General features: G+C 38.1%; 1 protein-coding gene across 2 annotated transcripts in view; it reads left to right on the top strand.

Annotated features, from left to right (window-relative positions):
• Window positions 1–24,478, top strand: part of KLHL32 (kelch like family member 32) — a 186,638-nt gene that overhangs the window by 89,593 nt on the left and 72,567 nt on the right. For both annotated transcript variants that reach the window (XM_079147137.1, XM_079147136.1), the window contains exon 5: window positions 20,154–20,252. In XM_079147137.1, coding sequence (XP_079003263.1) covers window positions 20,154–20,252 — 99 coding nt within the window. The remainder of the gene's footprint in view (window positions 1–20,153; window positions 20,253–24,478) is intronic.

Below are 24,478 nucleotides of genomic sequence, written 5' to 3'. Positions count from 1 at the left end.
AACAAGTTGGAGACCTAATCATTTATCATGAAAAAACAGTTTTTAGAAGCAGACCTCCAGCAGTGGACTTTCCTCAGCTAAGCATCTAACAGTGACTTTGTTAGGCCTGACTTCTGTCTGCTGATCATCAGAGAATAGCTGCCTCAGAGGGAGTGAAGTCCTGCAGGAGGGGTTCTTCCCTGTAGAGCAGGGCCAGCTCTAATGGATGTCTCTGCTTCACACCAGCCTCCTCCTTTATTAAATCAGTGAGTGCTGTCTGGTCAGACTGTACTTAAAGCATAGTTTGTACATCAAGATTACAAGGCTTTTTTTTTTTTTTTTTTTTTTTTTTTTTTTTTTTTTTTTTTAAGCAGCTTAATGTCTAAAAAGTCTCTGAGTAACTAAGTGTAAATGCAGCCACATTTTGAAATCAGGATTCCCATTCAGTAATAATGTTGATTTTTTTTATTTTTAGAAAATATATTCTTGTTTTTCTCTAATAATTTGCAATTTGGTATTTTCATTATCTTATATACACTCTGTAGAAAGAGGATTTCCCCACCCCCAGCCCCCAAATTTGATTCAATGTTGAGATTGGTGTTGCCACACACATACCAACAGGGGATGAAAAAGGCCATTATGTAGTGAGGCTTTCTGAAGAGAACTGGATGGCTCAGAAGGCAGCACAAAAATGGCTTGAGAGAGGAAGGAAAGGAGGGATGACTGGTTTTGACTTTTACTAGAGGTGGGACTGAGACAAGATTCTCCCTCCAGGCTCTGGTGGTTGGAAAGGAATTCTTGAGCTGTTTCTTAGATGTTTGCCCAGTTGTGGAAGAAGTAAGGAAATGGGATGGGTAGGGCTTGACAGGTGCCAGCAGTTGAACATCCAAAATTACTTGGGTAATACATTGCAGGCAATTTTTTTTCAGGATATTATTAAACTCAGTCATCTAATGAACACAAAATGTGTTTGAATGATATGCTTGCAGCATTTATATCTTTTTCAGCACTAATTCTGAATTGAGGAACCCAAGGGCCAGGGTGCTGAGCTTGTAGGTACAGAGCACACAGACTGATAATACTTCCACAGTCTCCAAATACTGAGATGATGTGACAAGGATGAGTGTGGTCCCACTGTGTTTTTAAGCCAGTCTTCAGTCTGTAAAACTCTCTCTGAATGAGCCGGATTTGCTGCCCTTCTTTCCTCCACTGTCCTTCCAATCCTCTGTACCACCCATCCCCATTCAACTGCCAGCAGAAGGAATAGAAAAAAGAAGTGTTTTTTTTTTTTGCACCTGATAATGGTTTTATTGTGGGAAGTGGGGCAACAGTCAGTCCTTCTCTGACTGACATCCTCCAAAGTGGAAACAGTTGGTCAAACCAATAAATATCATTATTCCTACTCTCCTGGGACAACTAAAAATGTCCACACACATTTCTAAATTGTCCCATATAAGGTGACGTTGAGTTCATTGAGAAGCACTCAGACATTCTGAATTTTATACCTAGACACAGTCAGAAAATTAGAACTAAATGTCTGGGTTTAAAATAATCTCTTTATTAACCTTTACTTTTAATGTAATGCTTTGTAAAATATACTTATGATGGTATTGAAGTATCACCAAGTAAATCATTCAATAATCCTCTTAATGTGTGTAAGAAAATTTTCTTTAGATCTCAGGGTCTAGAAAAACTAGAATTTTCTTAAGTATTTTTACCACTTGACCTTATTTTAGGTTATACTTCCTTGTTAGTTTTATGTCCCACTTATAAAGGTTATAAGGATGGAGATTCTTTCTTTCTCTACTCCCCCACTCTCTTTCACACACACACACAGACACATATACACACACTCATGCACACACTCATTTATGTTTTCTCCTGACCTCAGATTACTTTTTATTTTCTGTTTTCTCTTCCTGAGTTATTTATTCTCCTAATACTTAAATGCTTATATTGATGCTTCAGAGCATTATTGAAATGAGGCAAAGTGTAATTAGGAAAAGTGAGTAAGATGATTTAGGACCTCCGTCTGCAAATTTTGCTGTCCCAGGGGCACCATAATGTTACTCATTGGCGTGAACAAGTGGTGCTACACCCCATTAGTTCTGCCAATGAAAATCCCAAACCTATCCCGTAAATAAACAGTTGCTCTTGTCTTCTAAACTTTTCTATCCTTATTTTAGCACTAAAAACAAGGGGCATGTAAATTTTGAAAAAAAATTACTCTTTTTTATCTTTGAAAATGAAAGGATATCATCCAAATGTTTATGCAAACTTAAGTAAGAATAAAAGAAAAAAAAATCATTGCACCAAAATCCTCACTAGTTTACACAGTATAGGCTTGTGTTTTCTTCTGTCCTTTGCCCATATGGTTATGTAATTTTATAAAGATTTTGTGATTACAATTTACTTCAGTTTATAAAGATTTTGTGATTACAATTTACTTCAGTTTCTTTTCTGGAATTAGATAAGCTACAAGTACATTTATTCATAAATGCAGAAGGTCCAAATAGTGCTACCTTATTATAATTAAGGTTTCTATTTCATTTGGATTGTTTTCTAAGTAAATTCAGAGACCTGGAACTATATGATTAACAGGAGGAACATATTTTTATAGAATTGCCTTCTGAAAAAGTTTTACAGTAGCTACTAGTGGAAAATGAGCTTTTTAAACTTTTTTTTCCTTAAAATGGAATTCTTGAGCCCTCTGCTGGAAGTACTTAGCATTTGCGTAAAGTGATAGTATATGGGAGTTTTACAATTCTAAAGGAAGAGTTTTTTGGAAGAAAAAATCTGATGGCAAACACACATTGTGATATCAGGATACATAATTGACCAAACAGAATTTTTGAGCAGAATTGTATTTCAAATAGATATTACTTTGCTATCAAGTACATATTATTTGAGAATAATAATGGTGAGAACATTCAAATGAAGAAATAATTTGAACATTTTGAATATGCTGTTAATTGGCAAGTACTTTATTTCCTTTGTGTACTTGATAAAAATCGTCCATTTTGATTTTTATCCTCATATTGATAGCCATTAATTCAACAAATACTTAATAAGCCCCTATTATGTGTTAAGGGCTTACTAGATACTAAGGATGCATTGATGGAAAAAATGCACATCGAATGCTTTCTCCAAGTGGACCAAACTGTGATTGGAAATGCCAGATAAATACCTCATTGCATTCCGAAGAAATGGCTTACAAGGATCTGAATTATTTGCATATAGAGTTCAGTGAAATACCCATGCTCCAAAATTTGCACTGGTTCAGATAGAAGAATGAATAATTGAGTTGTAGTACTTGACAGAGCACTGCCTGAAAAATAAGTGGTTACTCTGAACTGAACATCGCAGAGAGAAAATAATAGCCATCTGTTCTATAGTAATTGAATAGATAGAGTTCCTGAAAAACAGATCATAGCCATTTATCTCTGTATTAGCATGTATGTAATACAGAGAAAGTTTGGTACAGTCCCATAAATAAAGCCACTGACCTATGAGGGAGCCTGATTCCAACCTGCAGCACTGTCAAAGAATTATTAGTTGAATCCTATTATAAGAATCTACTCTTGCTGATTGTTTCTGGATAAAGTCACAGTTTTCATTTAAAATATATGATTCTAAATATCAGATAGAAACTTGTCTTTGCCAGGCCATGCAAATCTGTTTCTGTAGTAAATTTGCCTTGCTCCTTTCCTGATGAATTTCTCATTCCTTCTCCTCTCTTCTCAAACACTGCCCCCACTACCCTACCTACAATATACATACCATAACGAAAACTCACTTTCTATTGAAAAAATGAAAGCAGAGAGGAAGAACTGCATCTTCCTGACATCCAATCCTCAAATTTCCCTGTGTCTCTTAACTTATACTTTTACAGTGGAAGAGGTATCTCTGAATGGGATATTGTTAAGATATTAGTTCATTCCAATTTGATCTATTAAGTCTTTGTGATACCAGTTAAAATTTCAGAAAGTTTTTTTTTTTTATGGATGTCAACAACCTGATTGTAAACCTTACATGGAGAGGCAAAAGATTTAGAATAGTCAATACAATAGTGAAGAAGAACAAAGTTGGAGGAATGACAATTCCTGACTTCAAGACTTAGTAAAAAAGTTCCTATAATCAAGACAGTGTGATATTGGCTAAAGAGTAGACAAATAGACCTATGGAACCGAATAGAAAACCCAGAAATATACCCACATAAATCAGTCAACCAATCTCTTTGACAAAGTAACGAAGGCAATACAATGAAGGCAGTCTTTTCTATAAATGGTGCTGGTTCACCTGGACATCCACATGCAAAAAAAAAAAAAAAGTAATAAATCTAAGCTTCAATCTTATAGTCATCATGGAAATTAACTTAAAATGGATCTAAATTTAAAACACAAAACTAGAAAACTCCCAGAAGACAGCATTGGAGAAAATCAAGAGGACTTTGGGTATGACAAAGACTTTCAAAAGACACTGAAAATGTGGTCCTTGGAAGAAGTAATTGATAACCTGGACTTTACTAAAATTAGAGACTTCTGCTTTGCAAAAAATCATTATCAAGTAAATGGTAGACAAGCCATGGTTTGGAGAAAATATTTGCAAAAACACATCTGACAAAGAACTGTTATCCAAAATACACAAAGAATTCTAAAAACTTAACAACAGAAAAATGAAAAGCCTGCTTTTAATAATGGGCAGAAGACCTGGAAAACATGTCTCAAAGAAGATAGCAAACAAACACATGAAACCTTCAGTATCATATTTCATTAGAGAAAAGCAAATGACTACAATGGGGAACTACCATGCCTACCTATTAACACCCTGCACCAACATCCAACACACCAACAACACTAAGTAGGGCAGGGACATGGAGCAATGGAAACTCATTCGTTGCTGGCAGGAATGCCAAATGGTGTAGCTGCTTGAGAAAAGTTTGGCAGTTTCTTACAAAATTAAACATACTCTTAAAATATGAACCATGAATCACCCTCCTTGGTATTTAACCATTGAAGTTGAAAGGTTAGATCTATACAAAAACTTGGATGTTTGTAACAGCTTTCTTCATAATTGCCAAAACTTAGAAGCATCCAAAATGTCTCTCCATAGGTAAACAAATAAATTATGGCACATCCAAACAATGGAATATTATTCAGTGCTATAAAGAAATGAGCTATCAAAACATGAAAAGACATGGAGGAAACATAGATGTATATTGGTAAGTGAAAGAAGTCAATTGATAAGATACGTACTGTGTGATTTCAACTATATGACATTCTCGAAAAGGCAACACTCTAGAGTCAGTAGAAAGACAGGTGGTTGCCAGAGTGGGGTGACGGGAGGGAGGTAGGAATAAGCCAAGCACAGAGGATGTTTAGGGTAGTGAAACTATTCTACATGATATAATGATGAAAACATGTCATTGCATATTTACCAAAACTCACAGACTGTACAACACCAAGAATGAACCATAATGTTAAATATGTATTTGGGGAGAAAATGTGTCAGTGTCGGGCCATCAGTTATAACAAATAAGCCATCCTGTAGTGATGTTGATGAGCAGAGCTATGTATGTCTAGGGGCAGGAGGAACACGAGAACACTCTGAACTCTCTGTAGAATTTTGCTGCAAACCTAAAACTGCTCTGGGGGTGGGAGTAGCACACGCCCATAATCCCAGCAATGGTGGCCAGTCTCAGCAATTTAGTGAGGCCCTAGCAATTTGACAAGACTCTGCTCAAAATAAAAAATAAAAAGGACTGGGGATGTGGCTCGGTGGTTAAACCCCCTGGGATTCAATCCCCAGTACAAAAATAACCAAAAAATAAAACTAAAACTGCTCTAAAAAGTCTGTAAATTAAGGAATTAAAATTTTAAAACACAAGTTAAAAGTTTGAAACAATACTTACCTCACAGGCTACACAAAAACTTGTAAGAGGAAGATTTGGCCAGGGTGGTTATAATTTGCCAACTAGACTTTACATATTTCTGTTTACTTGATATCTCTACATGGGTGAATAATAAGATTACAGATTTAACACATCCTCAAAATGAAGCTCTTGATCTTCCCTCCAAGCCAGTCTCTTTGTTTTACTCTTTTTGGTTCAGGCACAACAGTCTAGACAGTTAGCCAACACTGAATTTAAAGTACCAAGGCAACAAGGAAACTTGTCTGGTTTATGTTCACATCCACAATGTCTAAAATGGTTCCTAGAACACTAGGTTTAGAGAAGATTGACTGATATACAAATAAGAAACAACAAACCACCCTACAAATATAATTATAATGCACCAATAAAATAAAACTCAAACTTAACAAAAAATTTGCTGAGTGGGTGGGTAAACTTCCTTGCCTTCATTTTTCTCATCTGCCATATTGAGGTTATATTTACTGGCAACAGTGAGAAATGGGGAGAGGTATGAGAAAGACAGATAATAGAAATGAAATGCCTCATGTGATGCCTGGTATACAGTCAGAAGTTTGTAAATACCAGAAGGAAAAGTAGAAGTCAGGGCTATTGTGAAGTAGATTTATTTTTTCACCAAATTAACAACACTAACAGTAGCAGCTCCATTGGTTACCCTGTAAAATATTCCAGGCATTAGTCTAAGCATTTTATCTGGGTTATCTAATTTATCCTTACACAAGCCCTTTGAAAACAGGTAGCAGTAGTCTGTTTCTTTATAAGATGATGCTAAGGAGATTCAAGATGGCGGACTAGAGGGTGACTGCATCTCCTGTAGCTCCAGAACTCAGGATTCAAGAAGGGGAGGTATTGAGAGACTTGGACCAACATAAAGCCGCAGGGTGAGTCTCTCCCACTGGGTGAAGCTCGGCCCGGGCAGCAGGCCCGGACAGGGGCAGCTTCTTGGAGCAGGGCAAGGCAGTGAGAGTCTTCCCCAGGCAGCCCTGCTCCCTCCGGCGGCAGCTTCTTGGAGCAGGCCCACCCAGTGAGAGCTTTTCCACACAGAGCCACCCCAAGCCCTGGACCCAGCAGCAGGCCCTGGCCTGCAGGCGGCTTCTGGGACCAGGGCAGGGCAGTGAGAGACTTCCCCAAGCAGCCCTGCTCCCTCCAGTGGCAGGCTTGATCCACAGCCAGCTTCTTGGAGCAGGCCACCCAGTGAGAGCTTTTCTGCACAGAGCCAACCCCAAGCCCTGAACCCAGCACTGGGCAAGGCCTGAAGGCAGCTTCTGGGACCAGGCAGGACAGGAAAAGGCTTTCCCCGAGGAGCTTGGCTCCCTCAGGCAGGGGCAGGCCCTGTCTATAGCTAGCTTCTAGGAGGAGGATCGCCCAGTGAGAGGATTTCCAAGCAGAACCAGCCCCCAGCCCTGGACCCAGTAGCCGGCTAGGGGCAGCTTTCTTTGGAAGCACTGCATTATCAAGTTCCTCCAAGACTTCAGGCTATTGAATGCTTGAAGGCGATATACTGGAAATCTACAGGGACACTATAAGCCAATAGAGGAAATCTGCAATATCTCAGAGTCCTACTGATATCAGACCAATATGAGAAAACAATGGAAGAAAATGTCCCAAACAAACCTAGATACTATATCAATAAACCCGATGACAGCACAGCAGAAGAAATATCAGAAAGGGAGTTCAGAATGTACATAAAACAATCAGGGAAGCAAATGAGGAGATGAAAGAGCAAATGCAGGCATTGAAGGAGGAGATGAAAGAGCAAATGCAGGCATTAAATGATCACACCAATGAACAGTTAAAAGAGCAAATACAGGAAGCAAAAGATCATTTCAATAAAGAGTTAGAGATACTGAAAAAAAAAAAAAAACAAACCAGAAATTCTTGAAATGAAGGAAACAATAAACCAAGTTAAAAACTCCATAGAAAGCATAACCAATAGGATAGAACACCCGGAAGACAGAACCTCAGACATTGAAGACAAAATATTTAATCTTGAAAATAAAATTGACCAAACAGAGAAGATGGTAAGAAATCATGAACAGAATCTACAAGAATTATGGGATATCATGAAAAGGCCAAATTTAAGAATTATTGGGATTGAGGAAGGCTTAGAGAAACAAACCAAAGGAATGAACAATCTATTCAATGAAATAATATCAGAAAATTTCCCAAATCTGAAGAATGAAATGGAAAACCAGGTACAAGAGGCTTATGGGACTCCAAATCTACAAAATTACAACAGACCCACACTAAGCCACATTATTATGAAAATACCTAACATACAAAATAAAGACAGAATTTTAAAGGCTGCAAGAGAAAAGAATCAAATTACATTCAAGGGGAAACCAATGAGAATATCAACAGATTTTTCAATCCAGACCTTAAAAGCTAGAAGGGCCTGGAACAACATTTACCAAGCCCTGAAAGAAAACGGATGCCAACCAAGAATCTTATACCCAGCAAAACTTACTTTCAGATTTGACGACGAAATAAAATCCTTCCATGATAAACAAAAGCTAAAAGAATTTACAAAAAGAAAGCCAGCATTACAGAACATTCTCAGCAAAATATTCCATGAGGAAGAGATGAAAAACAATGATGCAAATCAGCAACGGGAGGAACTAGCCTAAAGGAATAGCCAAATAAAGGAGAAACCAAATCATGTCAAAAAACAAAAATGAGTCAAATGACTGGGAATACAAATCATATAACAATAATAACCCTGAATGTTATCAATCAAAAGACATAGACTGGCAGATAGGACTAAAAAGAAAAATCCAACAATATGCTGCCTGCAAGAGACTCATCTCATAGAAAGAGATACCCACAGACTAAAGGTGAAAGGATGGGAAAAAACATACTATGCACACAGACACAGCAAAAAAGCTGGAGTATCCATCCTCATTTTAGATAATGTGGACTTCAAGCCAAAACTAGTCAGAAGGGATAAAGAAGGACATTACCTACTGCTTAAGGGAAGCATAAATCAGTAAGACATAACAATCATAAATATCTATGCCCCGAACATTGGTTCATCCGTGTACGTCAAACAAATCCTTCTCAATTCCAGAAATCAAATAGACCACAACACAATAATACTAGGTGATTTTAACACACTTCTCTCACCACTGGATAGATCTTCCAACCAAAAATTGAATAAAGAAACCATAGATCTCAATAACACAATCAACCATTTAGACTTAACGGATGTATATAGAATACACCATCCAACAAAGAACAAATACACTTTCTTCTCAGCAGCACATGGATCCTTCTCTAAAATAGACCATGTCTTATGCCACAAAGCTACTGTTAGCAAATACAAGAAGATATACTACCTTGTATTCTATCAGATCATAATGGATTGAAATTAGAAATAAATGACAGAATAAAAAACAGAAACTTCTCCAATACCTGGAGATTAAATAATACACTATTATATGATGAATGGACAACAGAAGACATCAGGAGGGAAATAAAAAAATTCTTAGAAGTAAACGAGAACAAAGACACATCATATCAAAATCTCTGGGACACTATGAAAGCAGTACTTAGAGGAAGATTTATTTCATGGAGCACATTCAACAAAAGAAGAAAAATTAACAAATAAACGACTTAACGCTACAGCTCAAAGCCCTAGAAAAAGAAGAACAGACCAACACCAAAAGAAGTCGAAGACAGGAAATAGTCAAAATCAGAGCCGAAATCAATGAAATTGAAACAAAAGAAACAATCGGAAAAATTAACAAAATAAAGGGTTGGTTCTTTGAAAAAATAAACAAAATTGATAAACCCTTAGCCACACTAACAAAGAGAAAGAGAGAGAAAACTCAAATTGCTAAAATTCGGAATGAACAAGGAAATATCACTACAGACACGAGTGAAATACAAAACATAATTAGAAGCTGTTTTGAAAATCTATACTCCAACAAAACAGAAAACCTCGAAGACATCAACAAGTTTCTAGAGACATATGAATTACCTAAACTGAACGAGGAGGACATACACAACTTAAATAAATCAATTTCAAGCAATGAAATAGAAGAGATCATCAAAAGCCTACCAACAGAAAAGTCCGGGACCAGATGGGTTCTCAGCCGAGTTCTACACAACCTTTAAAGAAGAGCTCATTCCAATACTCCTCAAAGTATTCCATGAAATGGAAGAGAAGAGAACCCTCCCAAACTCATTCTATGAAGCCAATATCACCCTGATACCTAAACCAGACAGAGGCACATCGAGGAAAGAAAATTTCAGACCAATATCCTTAATGAACATTGACGCAAAAATTCTCAACAAAATTTTAGCAAATCACATACAAAAATGTATTAAAAAGATAGTGCACCACGATCAAGTGGGTTTTATCCCAGAGATGCAAGGTTGGTTCAACATCCGGAAATCAATAAGTGTCATTCACCATATCAACAGACTTAAAGTTAAGAATTACATGATTATTTCGATAGATGCAGAAAAAGCATTTGATAAAATACAGCACCCCTTCATGCTCAAAACACTAGAAAAAATAGGAATAGTGGGAACATTCCTTAACATTGTAAAGGCCATCTATGCTAAGCCCATGGCCAATATCCTTCTAAATGGTGAAAAACTGAAAGAATTCCTCCTAAAAACTGGAACAAGGCAGGGATGCCCTCTTTCACCACTTCTATTCAATATCCTCCTTGAAACTCTAGCCAGAGCAATTACACAAACCAAAGAAATTAAAGGGATATGAATAGGAAAAGAAGAACTCAAACTATCCCTGTTCGCTGATGACATGATTATATATTTAGAGGAACCTGGAAATTCCACCAAAAAACTTATAGAACTCATAAGCGAATTCAGTAAAGTTGCAGGTTACAAGGTCAATGCTCATAAATCCAATGCATTTTTATACATAAGTGATGAATCTTCAGAAAGAGAAATTAGGAAAACTACCCCATTCACAATAGCCTCGAAAAAATAAAATACTTGGGAATCAATCTCACAAAAGAGGTGAAAGACCTCTACAATGAGAACTACAGAACACTAAAGAAAGAAATTAAAGAAAATCTTAGAAGATGGAAAGATATTCTATGTTCTTGGATAGGCAGAATATTGTCAAAATGGCCATACTACCAAAATTGCTATACAGATTCAATGCAATTCCAATTAAAATCCCCATGATGTACCTAACAGAAATAGAGTAAGCAATTATGGAGTTCATCTGGAAGAATAAGAAACCCAGAATAGCTAAAGCAATCCTTAGCAGGAAGAGTGAAGCAGGGGGTATCGCAATACCAGATCTTCAACTCTACTACAAAGCAATAGTAACAAAAACGGCATGGTATTGGTACCAAAATAGACAGGTAGATCAATGGTACAGAATAGAGGACACGGACTCAAACCCAAATAAATACAATTTTCTCATACTAGACAAAGGTGCCAAAAATATGCAATGGAGAAAAGACAGCCTCTTCAACAAATGGTGCTGGGAAAACTGGAAATCCATATGCAACAGAATGAAATTAAACCCCTATCTCACCGTGCACAAAAATTAACTCATATTGGATCAAGGACCTCAGAATCAGACAGGAGACCCTTCATTTTATAGAAGAAAAAGTAGGTCCAAATCTTCAACATGTTGGCTTAGGATCAGACTTCCTTAACAGGACTCCCATAGCACAAGAAATAAAAGCAAGAATCAACAACTGGGATAGATTCAAACTAAAAAGCTTTCTCTCAGCAAAGGGAACTATCAGTAATGTGAAGAGAGAGCCTACAGAGTGGGAGAAAATCTTTGCCACTCATACTTCAGATAGAGCAGTAATTTCCAGAATATATAAAGAACTCAAAAAACTCTACACCAAGAATACAAATAACCCAATCAACAAATGGGCTAAGGAAATAACAGACACTTCACAGAAGAAGATGTACAAGCAATCAACAAACATATGGGAAAATGTTCAACATCTCTAGTAATAAGAGAAATGCAAATCAAAACTACCCTAAGATTCCATCTCACCCCAATTAGAATGGCGATTATCAAGAACACAAGCAACAATAGGTGTTGGCGAGGATATGGGGAAAAAGGTACACTCATACATTGCTGGTGGGGTTGCAAATTAGTGCAGCCACTCTGGAAAGCAGTATGGAGATTCCTCAGAAAGCTTGGAATGGAACCACCATTTAACCCAGCTATCCCACTCCTTGGACTCTACCCAAAGGACTTAAAATCAGCATATTACAGAGATACAGCCACATCAATGTTCATAGCTGCTCAATTCACAATAGCCAGATTGTGGAACCAACCTAGATGCCCTTCAATTGATGAGTGGATAAAGAAACTGTGGTATATATATACAATGGAATATTACTCAGACATAAAGAACGATAAAATTATAGCATTTGCAGGCAAATGGGTAAAATTAGAGAATATCATGCTAAGTGAGATAAGCCAATCTCAAAAAACCAAAGGACGAATGATCTTGCTGATAAGTGGATGATGACACATAATGGGAGGTGGGAGGGGTTAGTGTTAGGGTTAGGGTTAGGTTTAGGGTTAGGGTTAGGGAGGGTGGCAAGAATGGAGGAAGGAAGGATTGTATAGAGGGAAAAGAGGGGTGGGGGAGAAGGGAAAAAATAACAGAATGAATCAAACAACATTACCCTATGTAAATTTTTGATTACACAAATGGTATGCCTTTACTCCATGTATAGAGAACAACATATATCCCATTTGTTTACAATAAAATAAAAGATGATGCTAAAAACAAACATGTCAATGACTTGCTTTTACTGCCTTTCCTTATAAAGTAAATGCAAGGAACTCCCCCAAATGAATATGGAATTGAATATTAATGATGTATTTTTTCATATGAGGACTTATTTCACAGCTTTCTTCCATGAAATTAGACATCTTCAGCCCATCGCTCCTACAACACTTAGTGTTATTACTAATGATTCCATTTGGCTCCTTTCTTATCTCTACTCAATCGCCTAGCAGTGACACAGTTAAGTATCCCCTATAAATGAATGTTGGTATCAGCTCTAATCTTCTTTCAGAGAACTTCCATCCTTGGATTGTCAGTATTTTAAAGTAATATTTCCTTTTTGATCATGCTATCCTTTTAAGAAACTAGCTCCCTTATGGAGAAGCCCAGCTTCATTAGTATAACTCTGTGGGATGAAACCTGCCATATTCATCACACTTGAAAGAGCACTGGTTATAAAAGTAAGTCTTAATAATTAAGTTGGCTTTTCTTTTAACCTGTAATGACCTTCATGTTTCATTATATTTTAATTGCTGGGACTGCTTCTTTGTCTTAGAGTTAGAAACCATCAGAAATGTGTTCTGCTTTTTTAAATGATTAGCCACATTTTTAAAGGTGATGTAAGTATATATAATTTATTTTTACATTTTGTTAAATAATGTATTTTATTAATTTAAACATAATGAAGAAAATTAGGTTGGAAAAGAGTAGCTGACAGAATTGTTCATCTCAGAGCTTTGAAATGCCAGAATCAGGGGCTGGGGAGATAGCTCAGTCAGTAGAGTGCTTACCTTGTAAGCACAAGGCCCTGGTGAAATGCCAGAATCATACTAACAAAGAAGGGGCCAAAAAGAAAAGGAGTTTGCTCATAGGCTATGAAAGGACCAAGGTTTTATTTTTAATAATAAAAAATTATTCCACATCTTTCTTCCGTAAAATCAGGCATCCCCAACCAAGTATTCCTACAGCAATCAGTGCCTACTACGATCTTAGCATCAGTCACACCACAACTTAATAGTTCTATTTGTCTCTTTTCTTCTTTCTCTATTTGAGCACCTAGCTCAAATTTAATCCATCATCTTTCTATGTCTTACAATCTTAATTATACACATGTATTTTCTCAGCCCTTACAACAGTCTTTTAATGTTGATGTTATTATATACAGATAAGAACACTAAGGCACATTCTGCCAGCAAGCATAGGAGTCAGGATTTGAACTCAGCAAGAGCTGGAGGCCCTGGGCTAAGGTCACTGGGCAATGCAGGCAGTTTGGAACCCAGGGGGCGTTGATTCCAGCTGGAGGGTGGCCTGGGTAGCTCTTTCTAAGTTTTGTAGAGGAAGTGTACTTAGAGTTGGATCTTAAAGCATGAGGAGTATGTTCACATATGGAGATTGAAGCAGAAGGTGGGATTCAAGAGAGAGAAAACGGTATTGTCTAGGGCTGGAGTTGTGACTCAATGATAGAGCACTCACCTAGCATGTGTGAGGCACTCAGTTTGATTCTCAGCAATGCATATAAATAAAGGTCCATCGACAACTTAAGGGAAAAAAAATGTATTGCCTATATGAGGAGAATAGTGGGCTGTTGGCTTTTGTGAAAGTGCCAAAAGGTCTGAGAATTGGGAAAGTAACTTTTAAAGTCAGGATGGGGGCATCTCATGAGGGTTTCTGAATACAAAAGCAAATTTTGAACTACCTGATCTATAAAGAACTTCTGAATTCTAACCAGTGTTGCTTAGAAGAAGTGCTCCAACAAAAATGCTAATGGACACTTCCCAATATGATAGAGGCATTTAGAAAGCAGAAGTCATAGGTTTTATTATTCTTACTTATCCTTACTTGAGTTGTCAGTTTATAGAGGCACAGTACATGAATAATTTGGAAAATTCTTTTGCTTTAAACATGGGCACCACCTTGTGGATAAACAGTCCTTAGCATGATGGTTTTGGGGGGAAAAAAAAACTAAATTGAAAGCAATTTCTAGATCATGATCCATTTATAAGAATTGTCTTACACAGGAGGACTTCATGCAAATGGTTTCATGTGTCTTGGATATTTAATTTGGAAGTTATTTATGCTGTTGTAGTCAAATTATTTGATGATATAAATTCAAAATTGCAATAATTTACCATATTGCTATGCTGTATGAAAAAAAGACTACTAAAGAAGGAAAGTATAAAGAAAAGGGTAAATGTGTTCATTTACACTTTTTAAAAAATATTTTTAGTTATATATGGACATAATACCTGTATTTTATTTATTCATTTTTATGTGGTGCTGCGGATCAAACCCAGTGCCTCACACATACCAGGCAAGTGCTCTACCACTGAGCCACAACTCCAGCCCTCACTTATTCTTATAAGTGATATTAGACCACATCTAATTTTCAGGTGCATGAGTGTTGGTACTTGCAAAAGTGATTGTGTTCATGTGTGCACATGTTTATGTGTGTTTAATAAAGACATTAGTTGTGTGGTTTTCATATGCTCAACTCTCTCATACTACTGTATCCCAAAACTCAGATACGATAAATTCAAACTCCCCTGAAGCAACAATGAGGAAGATAGCTTTGATGATGCCAACTCACTTTCTCACAGGAAGACTTACCATAGCTACTAAAGACAGTCTCTACCAGCAGCTAATCTAAAGCAAGGGAAAAGAGGAGGGAAACATGAAGAGAGGAAGAAGACAGAGCCTGGTGATAATGAAGGTTAAGCAGAAGAAGGAAGGGCAGGGATTCCAGGGGGTCTGTCTGTGGTCCTGCACTGTCTGAGTCCTGCCTTGCTCTCCCAGATCCTGACCAGGCAAGGTCAGAATGCTGACCCAGGTAACTCATATCATCCCCTGTGCAGAAATCTCATCTCAAGTCACACACTCCTCCTCTTTCCCAAGTTTCTGACCCCATATCCTTCCCAAAGCCATTGTGGAGACCAGGGGCCCCAGTCTTTTTCTAGTTTAAAGGTTCTTCCTTAGAGATTGTACAAATTAGCATCTACTACCAACCCTGCTTAAGTTGATAGTCAGATGACATATTTGAACAGAGTATTAAAAAGTGCATCCATCCAGGAAGGCAATTCTGAATTCTGATGTAATAACTCACACCAGGAATTCACCACTTTCTACTGAACTTGTGGGTAGTACCTGTTACTTTTTCACATGACCTAGTGTCATTCTAACCACAACCAGTGGCCAAAATTAGTGCAGCCACTTATCCCTAGTTTGCCAAAATTAGCGCAGTCTCAGCATTTGGGCTGAGGACCCCTCCTCAGTTCACATGAACTTGCCTGCTGCAACTCCAGGAGAGGTTCCTGGTCTAACCCAGGTAATGGGATCGTTTCCTCCCCAGATGGCACTGTTCAGCTCCCTGTGGCAAGCACAACTCCCTATAATTCTGCCACCTGGGGACCAGGTGTAGATGAGGGTTGGGAAGGAAATACTCTGTACAGATGGCCCAGTGGACAGGAGGCATTTATTCCTCACCTAAGTTTGCTCCTAGTTGCATCAAAACTGTTAACAAATCTGGAAGAAGCCCCAGCTCTGCCTCCACTGGAGCGTGGAGGGGAGAGGAATGCCCACCCTACTTTGTCTTCTTTAAGGGTTTTTAAGCTTTGACATTGTTTCTAGGCCCTTTGTTTTAGACATCTTGCATTTTCTGGATTTGTCTCATGCACTGTTTATGCCTCTGTTTGAGCTGAAGTCCCCAGACTGCTGAGTGACTGAATGTGTCAAACCACTCCATTAGCTTCCACTGCAACACTCAGCTTTTAGCTCTCAGGAGACAGCCTCCCTTCCCATAGGAGTGACCACCCCTCTCATCTCTCCTGGTTTGAGTGACATGTTGATGGACCTAAGTTTCTGAAAGGATTAAAAGTAACCCACCTATGCTATGTAGATGTTAAACCCAGTTTACTTTAGTTTTTCCTCATAAATGTTCATATTTGAGATCCCTTCCTTCTACCAGTTCTCCAAGACAGATAGTAGATAAATTTCCTATACTATAAATCATGAGGAAATTGAATCTTTGTTTTTATTCTAAGAAGCCCAAACACAAATTTTCATGAAAACTACATTGGAACAACCAGTTACAAGGAGCAATAGAACTGAATTTAAAGGACTACTACAAGTGGGGTTTGCCAATGCTGGTTGTTGTCCTAAGTGAGAACCAGCTATTCTGATAGAATTTCATTCTCCAAACCTTTAAAAGCACTTGGGGACTTTCTGTGCTAAAGTGCCTTTTGGAGAAATTTATGTTATAAGATGAGAAAGAAACTGGAGAACAAAAATAAGAAACAAAGACCAAAAACAATCCCAATACAGGTATCTCATGTGAAGGTGTCTCACAGTAAGCCTGTTGGACGTGTTATACAAGCTATGGAATATTCATCTTGTATCTCTGTGATATCTGCCTTTGCGTTCAGCTTTACTGAGCCTTGGAGGTTATCGTGTATTCCAGTTGTGTGAAATAAGTGCAACTGACAGGATTTAAAGGCTAAGAGTAACCTTTCTAATCCATCTATTCCCCATTCCCTGCCTTAGGCTATGCCTCTTCTGCAAGACTGTAAGACATCCTCGCGCCTCTGACAGGAGCTGTGCTTATTTCTTGAATGTCAGTCAAAACCTTGTTCCTTTAGGAGGTGGAGAAATGCAAGTTTCTCCTTCTGACTAAATGGAAAACAGCTATAAAAATTTTTGAGAATAAATTGAGCATTTGTATTTTTGACAAGTGTGCTTAACTTTTTTGCTTCTTTACTTTTGTAGGTCAGAAATATAATTTAGGGTTCTTTTCCCTTTTATATTAGATTAATTAATAAAATTAATTTGGAATCAAACATGTGTAAAAATGAATTAATTGAAATTTTTACTTAAATAAACTTTTCAATTATGAGTAATAGCCTTGTGCTAGACATTGTTCTAGGTGTACGGGATACAAAACAGAAATGCTAGAGCTTGTAGAAATAGGAGATAAATGCATGTATAAGTCATGAAGTGGTAAGTGCTATGAAGAAGACTAAAGCAAAGTTAGGAAACAGAATAATAAGTTTTGGGAAGTGTCAGGGAAGGCCTCTCTAATTAAGTGATATCTGAGTAGAAGTTTGATGGATGTGAGGGGGGTCTGTGCTGTTACTTTGACCAGTTTGGTTGACAATATTTTAAAAACATAATGTGAGAGACTAAGGGAGAAAGCAGTCCACTAGTTAAGAGGCTGTCATAGTTAAGTCTAGGGAGATAGAGTGGATTGGACTAGAGTGATAATAGTGGAAGTAGAGAGCAGTGATTGGATTGTGGACCTGTTTTAAAGACAGAACTTACAGGAATGCCTGATGGATTGGATGTGAAATATGGGGAAAATAAAGTCAAGAATGACACTGTGGTTTTAACCTAAATAACTAGTTTCTGTTTTCTGAGATGGTAGGATTGGGAGAAGAACCTGCTTGGTAGGTGGTGAAATGATCAAGAATTCAGTTTGGGGCATGTGTGGTCTGAGCTGTCCACTGGACATCCAAGTAACCACCTGATGAGGTAGTTGGGCATAGAGTCTGGGGTTCAAGGTGTGATTTTGGGGCAGGAGAAGTAACCTGAGGTGTCATGAGTATGTGGATGGTATTAAAGCCGGAGGATTGCATGAGACCATCCATGGAGTGAATGGAGAGAGACAGGAACAGGTCTGAGGATGGAGCCCTGAGCATCTCCAAAGCAGAGGTTGGGAAGGAAAGTGGCTTGTGACATAAAAGAAAGGCAAGAAGAAATGCTGTCCCAGACTCAAGGGGTAGAAGAAATCATTCCAAGAGGGTACACAATCACCTTTGTTTAATGATTGTTTAGCCAGGGTCAAATTAAATACTGAGAAATGGCCATTGGATTTAGAAGCATATACATCACTGGTGACCTTGATGAAATTATACTTAATGGAACAATGGGAAGAAAACTTCAAAGGAATGGGTACAAGGTAAAGCAGAGCAGAGCAAATGGCAGCAGGGTAAGAGGACAATTTCCTAGAGAGTTTTATAAAAAAGGGGAGGGAGGGGCTGGGGAGATAGCTCAGTTGGTAGAGTGCTTGCCTTGTAAGCACAAGGCCCTGGGTCCAATCCCCAGCGCCCCCCCCCCCAAAAAAAAAAAAAAAAAAGAAGGGGAGGGAATAGGGAGGAGCTGTGGAATCAAGGGAAGGGCTTTCTACTTCTCACTGAAAAAGATACAACAGCATATTTCTATGCCAAAGGGAACTATCATCCAGGAGAAAGAGAATAATTCAGTGGTGAAGAAATGAGAGGGAACAGTTAAAGGCAAAAGGGGTTGAGATCAAGTGTACAAGTGGAGTACTGGGGAAACCAAAATGTGCTGCTACAGGTAGAGGCGGGTTGGTAGGTTTGGAGGAAGTCTTTGGAAGATTAGTAGGTGAAAATAAGACAGAGGAGTTGGAGGCTGAGGCAAAAGGAGCACCTGTAACAAAACAGAGTGGAAGAGTGAATTGGCAACATCAGTGTTGCTTATGCGTCCCTGTGCATCAAAACCACCCTGGGGCTTTGTCAAAACACAGGTTAAATCACTTTGAAATTTTCTGATTGAGTAGATCTTGTAGGCACCCAAGAGTTTCCAATTTTCACTGTTTTCCAGAAGATGGTGTGCTTCTGGTCCAGAGGCCAGAATTTGGGGCCCACTGGACAGTTGGGATGGGTGACAGGGGTAGCACTAAAGGCTGTCTGGCACCTGGAGGTCATGCATGAAAAGTGAATTTGTCAGCATGGTTGTTTGTCCCTGTCCTGCCCTGTTCCATGGCTCAAGAGCTGTCAGCAGTAGGCAGCTAGTTGGACTTAATCAATTAAAAAAAAAAAAAAAAAAAAAGCAAAGAATTGATATCACTAGGATACTTGGGAAGATTTACTCCTCTGTGATGTCTTTGTATCCTGAAAATGCAATGTATCTCCTTTATTATAAATAGGAAGGATTAGAGGTTGAGAAAGAGTAAAATGAGTGTTTGTGATCAAAATTTACTGTTGTAGGGCTTAGAAGTAAAATGGAATAATACCCACCTCTGGCCTCAAGGCAAGGAGAAATTTAAGTCCTTTCCCCTAAAATACCTGTTTACTACATTGTTTCTATGATTTACTAAAGAGCAAGATTCTGAAATTTACTTTGAAAAACTCAATTCCTTTATATGTTATAAGGTTATGTCACAAACTGAATTTTAAGAGGATTATAATGTTCTTTGAAAATCTTCATATCCTCCTACAAAAAAATAAGTAGTAATATACAGAGCTTTACATAAAGGAAACGAGTATTGGTCCATGCAGTAAAGAGAAAACTGAGCTGTTAAGAGTGAAGACTGCAGCTTATTAATCAAAATAGAAAGAAAAGAACTGACTTAATTCAGAACAGTATTAATTCAGATGAATATGTTTAGCAGCAATTTAAATTTAGTATGTTATATTTACACATTAAGCAATATTATATAAGATTTTTAATGTAGCTGATGATCTTCTTTTTATTGAAAAACAAAACAGATTTTGTTGGAGCCAGGAGTGATCCAGGACGTCTTAGCAGCTGGCAGTCACCTACAGCTGTTGGAGCTTCTCAACTTATGTTCTCACTATCTCATTCAGGTATGTGAACTTGCCTCCTGATAATGTGCCTTCACATTCCCTTCCACTGCAGTTGTAAGCTGTCCCACTAACTGGAGCCCAATGACAGATAATATGTGTAGATGGTGGCGGGGGGTGACCTGTGGTGGTACAAGTTCTCCAGGGCACAAGCTGAGAGTCTCCTAAGAGGATAGCTGCAGTTCTTGTGTCTGCACACTTGGATGTTCCCCTCCGTCCTCTCTTCCCACCCCAGGCCCCCACTACCCTCAGGCCGCAGATTAACTCAACAACCATGCCCAGGCTTCTCCATGGGGTCCTGGGCGGCTGAAGTAATGTTGTCTGAATTTGGAAACAACCACAAATATAAGAGAAGTCCAGTAGTAACAGTAACAGTAGCTAATGCACCACAAAGCCATATATGATTAATTACCATGTAAACTTCCCAGGTGGTAAAAGCTGGAGAAGGAACGGGTAAGCTGTGCATCCTAGCTTCCCTGATTCGATGGCCCTGTGAGGTTGGAGGGGGAGAGAGAATTTCCATACACCGAGCACCTACTCTGTATTCATAGATGTTTCACATGCAGCCCTCACAACAATTTTGCACATTTTTAAAAATAAAAAAATCAGAAAATTGAAATATACTCTTATTTGCTCGAGGCAATTTGACTGATAAATGGTCAGCCTTCTGATTCCAAAGGCCTTTTACCCTCTTGGATAAAAACTCTGTCAGGTAGGAAGATACAGGACATCTTAGGCTACCACATAGCTGTGAGACTTTCTTATTTTACAGAAAGCTAAGAAATAATTTCCTGTTTTGGGATTCTTCCATTTCCCCCACTGGTTTCACTTTTACTTGCAATTATTACAGCATTATAACAGCAATGAAAATTAATTTGAAAAACAATAAATCAACACAATTTAATTTTATTATCTTCATGCATGTGACATAATATTAGTGAACAGAAAAATCCTGTTTGTTTTCCTGCCCAATTACTTTATTTTCTTTGCTAGAATTTTAGAATTTTCTCTAATTCTAAATATGTTCTTTATTATTGACTTCTGTTTCTCACTAGGTAATTTACAAAGCTCTTTCTCATATAGCATCTTATTTCATCTTCCTACCAGTGCTGGAAATAGGAACCAGTGCTTCCCGGGGAGACCATGAGAGGAATGTCAGCCATGCTCACCTTAGAAGCAATTCAAACACAGTATATGAAATTTTTATCATTATCTCGGCACATTTAATCTTGACAGTAAATGTTTAACTTTTTTCCTAATCTATTTTCCTTCCTTTTCCCCTCAATATTGTTGGGTGGTATGGGAATGTTCCAATTCCTTTCTGGCAGTAGCAAATGGGAATCATATAGAAAGGTTACAAGACTTTGAAAGTGTGTATTTGACTTGTGAAATTGAAGTTACTCTTATTTGACATTTCTACATCCAATACTGCAACTTGAGCTTTAAGCATCCTCACCTGATTCACTTTTTCCGTGGTAGATAATAACCAGTGATGACAAGTTTGGTTTGAGTCCTAATTATCATGATGCACATTATAAATGGTGTGTATATACAGGTATGTGTGTGTATATCTTTTCTGTAAGTGGGAATTTCAAATGAATATTAGATGCTTACGTGTATTTTGCTCTGCCCCATTAGAGGAATTTTTTGAGCTACTACTCAGTGACTTGTACTCTTTGGCATTGAACTCTTATGCTTCGTTAGTTTGCTGAGGTGAAAGTGAAATTAGTGTACAGATATATTTTTGTGGCAGTCATTATTCAGCCTTCTTGAACAGTGGTTGAAACTTTCATTCTTTTCACAAAAAATGTTTCCGTTTTATTTTCTTTACTTTTCCCTTTTATTTATGATTATTTCAAGATCTTGAACTTGTAGAAGGAAATTTAAACTACGTGAGAACCAAAACCATGTGTATATAGAAACCTGCATTACTTTAGCCTTTTAAAAGTCTATATCCTCCTTCTCTCTCAGGATAAAACTTTTTATTAGATTAGTGTTCTTTTATATTTTGACACAATCTTAAAGCTGTACATATTTACTATTTTTTTGGCAATATTACTCAACTGATTTTTAATTTCATGTGGGACCATTTTATTGAATATATGAAAATATTTTTTGTTAAAGTGAAAAATCCCTAATGCTTAAAATGTATGAGAAGGTCTAGTCTGCTAATCAATAAAAACTGATGTATTCTCCATTCTTTGGTACTTTGCTCAAGTGGGGAGTTTTTGAAATCGTTCTCCTCACTAAGATGTCTGGTATTGCTATGTTGTTCTTAAATTTCCATCATGATTTTGGTTTCCCTGCTGGAAATGTGAAGGGTAGACCCATCCTCTAAGACCCCTTGTTATCCTTCCGTGCTCATTACAAAGTGTGTCCAAGGAGAACCCTTGGTGGATCTTCCCTGAGCCTCCCTGGACATCAGCTGTTATCTTGGCCTGAAGCTCCTCTAAATACCTGTAAATACTTCTGCTACCCCTGCCCACATCCTTCCCAAATAGAAGAGACACCTTGAGTTCACTCTGTGGAGTCTTTTCTCTGCTTATCCTCTGGCTAGCTGCTGAGGGTAGGAGCCCCAAATCCCAAGCCTCAGGAACAGTGCCCCTCTGTGTCAACAAAGATAGCTATTGAACTAGCCCCCTAGGCTGTGAGGCCTTCACACAGGTTCTCAAAGAATGTTTGTGGAAACAAGGGATAGGCTGATATGGCAGGGAGGTGGCCCCAACAGTTAAGGGCTGTCAAATCTAGTTAAGGGATTTACAAACAACCTTTCAAGTCTGCATCCTTTCTTGCCAACTTTGCAGTGGGATTCCACAGGACTCTCTCCTATATAGCCTGTCATGAAAAGTGTATTAAGACCTTTCAGACTTTTGTCTGCTATTTGAGATTCACAGCCTAGATTCAGTCCCAAATGCAATGTGAAAGCTTTTCCCTTTTCCTTGTTCTTTGTGTTTTTCCAGAAATTTCACCAGAAAGATGCACTGATTCATTAAAGAGCAGTTACTATCTTTAAAACAGGTTTTGACAAAATGCATGAACGACCTTGCTTTTTGAGTTTGTGTTGACATACTTTTCATTCACTGTTTTAAATATTGTTAAGGAAACTCTGAGATAACAGCTTCCAGAGTGATGGGCTACACATACAGTTTCCAAAATGTCGAATGGTATACTGAGTTCCTCATATAAATGTTATAAACTTTTTGAATCTGGTTTGGTTTTCCAAACACTGATTTTTTTTTCCTAGTCAATTTCTAACTAACTGCTGAATACCTCCACCTAAGTATCACATGGGCAATTCAAACTTCATATATGAAAACCTGCCCTTCTCTCTACTGACAGTACATTGATCTGCTTGTTGCCTAGAAACCTGAACAGTTTTTGATGCATTCCTTACCACCCTATCCAGTCAGTCACCAAATTAGGCAGAGTATACCTCACAGATGTCTCACACACCTGCTCCTTTTCTCCAGCACTAAAGTTAATGCCTTTCTTTAAACCCTCTCCCTTCTTACATAAAGGCTACAATTAGGTCATAATATTCTCCTAAGGAATTTGCTTCTATCTATACTCTGTCCAGGTCAAACCATAGTCCCTTGAGCATCATTATCTTTCCCATGGAAGGGAATCAACATTTATGGAGGACCTATCAGTGCTGAGTGTTTGGCAAGGACTCGATTTTCCATTCTGTTAAGTAACCTCTTAAGGCAGGTGGGTGTTAACTTTTTTTTTTATAGATGGGATAATTTCAATTCCTAAGGAAGGTGTTGCTCTTGTTTGGAAACTTCCATCAACTACCCCAATGACCATTCCACTGCTTTAAGTCATGTACAGAAATTCTCAGCTCTATGTGCATAGGCAGGCTGATTCCTCCCCAGCCTCATCTCCAACCATAATGTCTTTCCCAGCCCACTTTTTTCTAGACCCCAAGGCAGACCTTCCATATTGGTACTTGTCATCAGGGGAAAGGACCAGGTGGTGGAGATCTTCAGTGGCAGGCAGAGGCTTTCCTTCTGTCTTAGATGGTAATGAGGGGCAAAAGTGAGTGGGGAAAACACACACACACACACACACACACCATGTCCTCTGCTGATACGCAAGGTCATAAGATCAGGGGTATTAATCCCTGGACTCTGTGTGGTAGCCTCTGACAGTGATGCATTAGGAGCCACGTGCTTTGCTGAAGATATGCCATTTTTTTGTAGACAGTCAGCTTCTATAAAACAAAAACA

This window comes from Sciurus vulgaris (genome assembly GCF_902686455.1).
Source record: "Sciurus vulgaris genome assembly, chromosome: 7".
NCBI classification, from domain to species: Eukaryota; Metazoa; Chordata; class Mammalia; order Rodentia; family Sciuridae; genus Sciurus; species Sciurus vulgaris.
The sequence above is the reverse complement of the archived record's forward strand: the minus strand, read 5'-3'. Positions and strand labels throughout refer to the sequence as shown.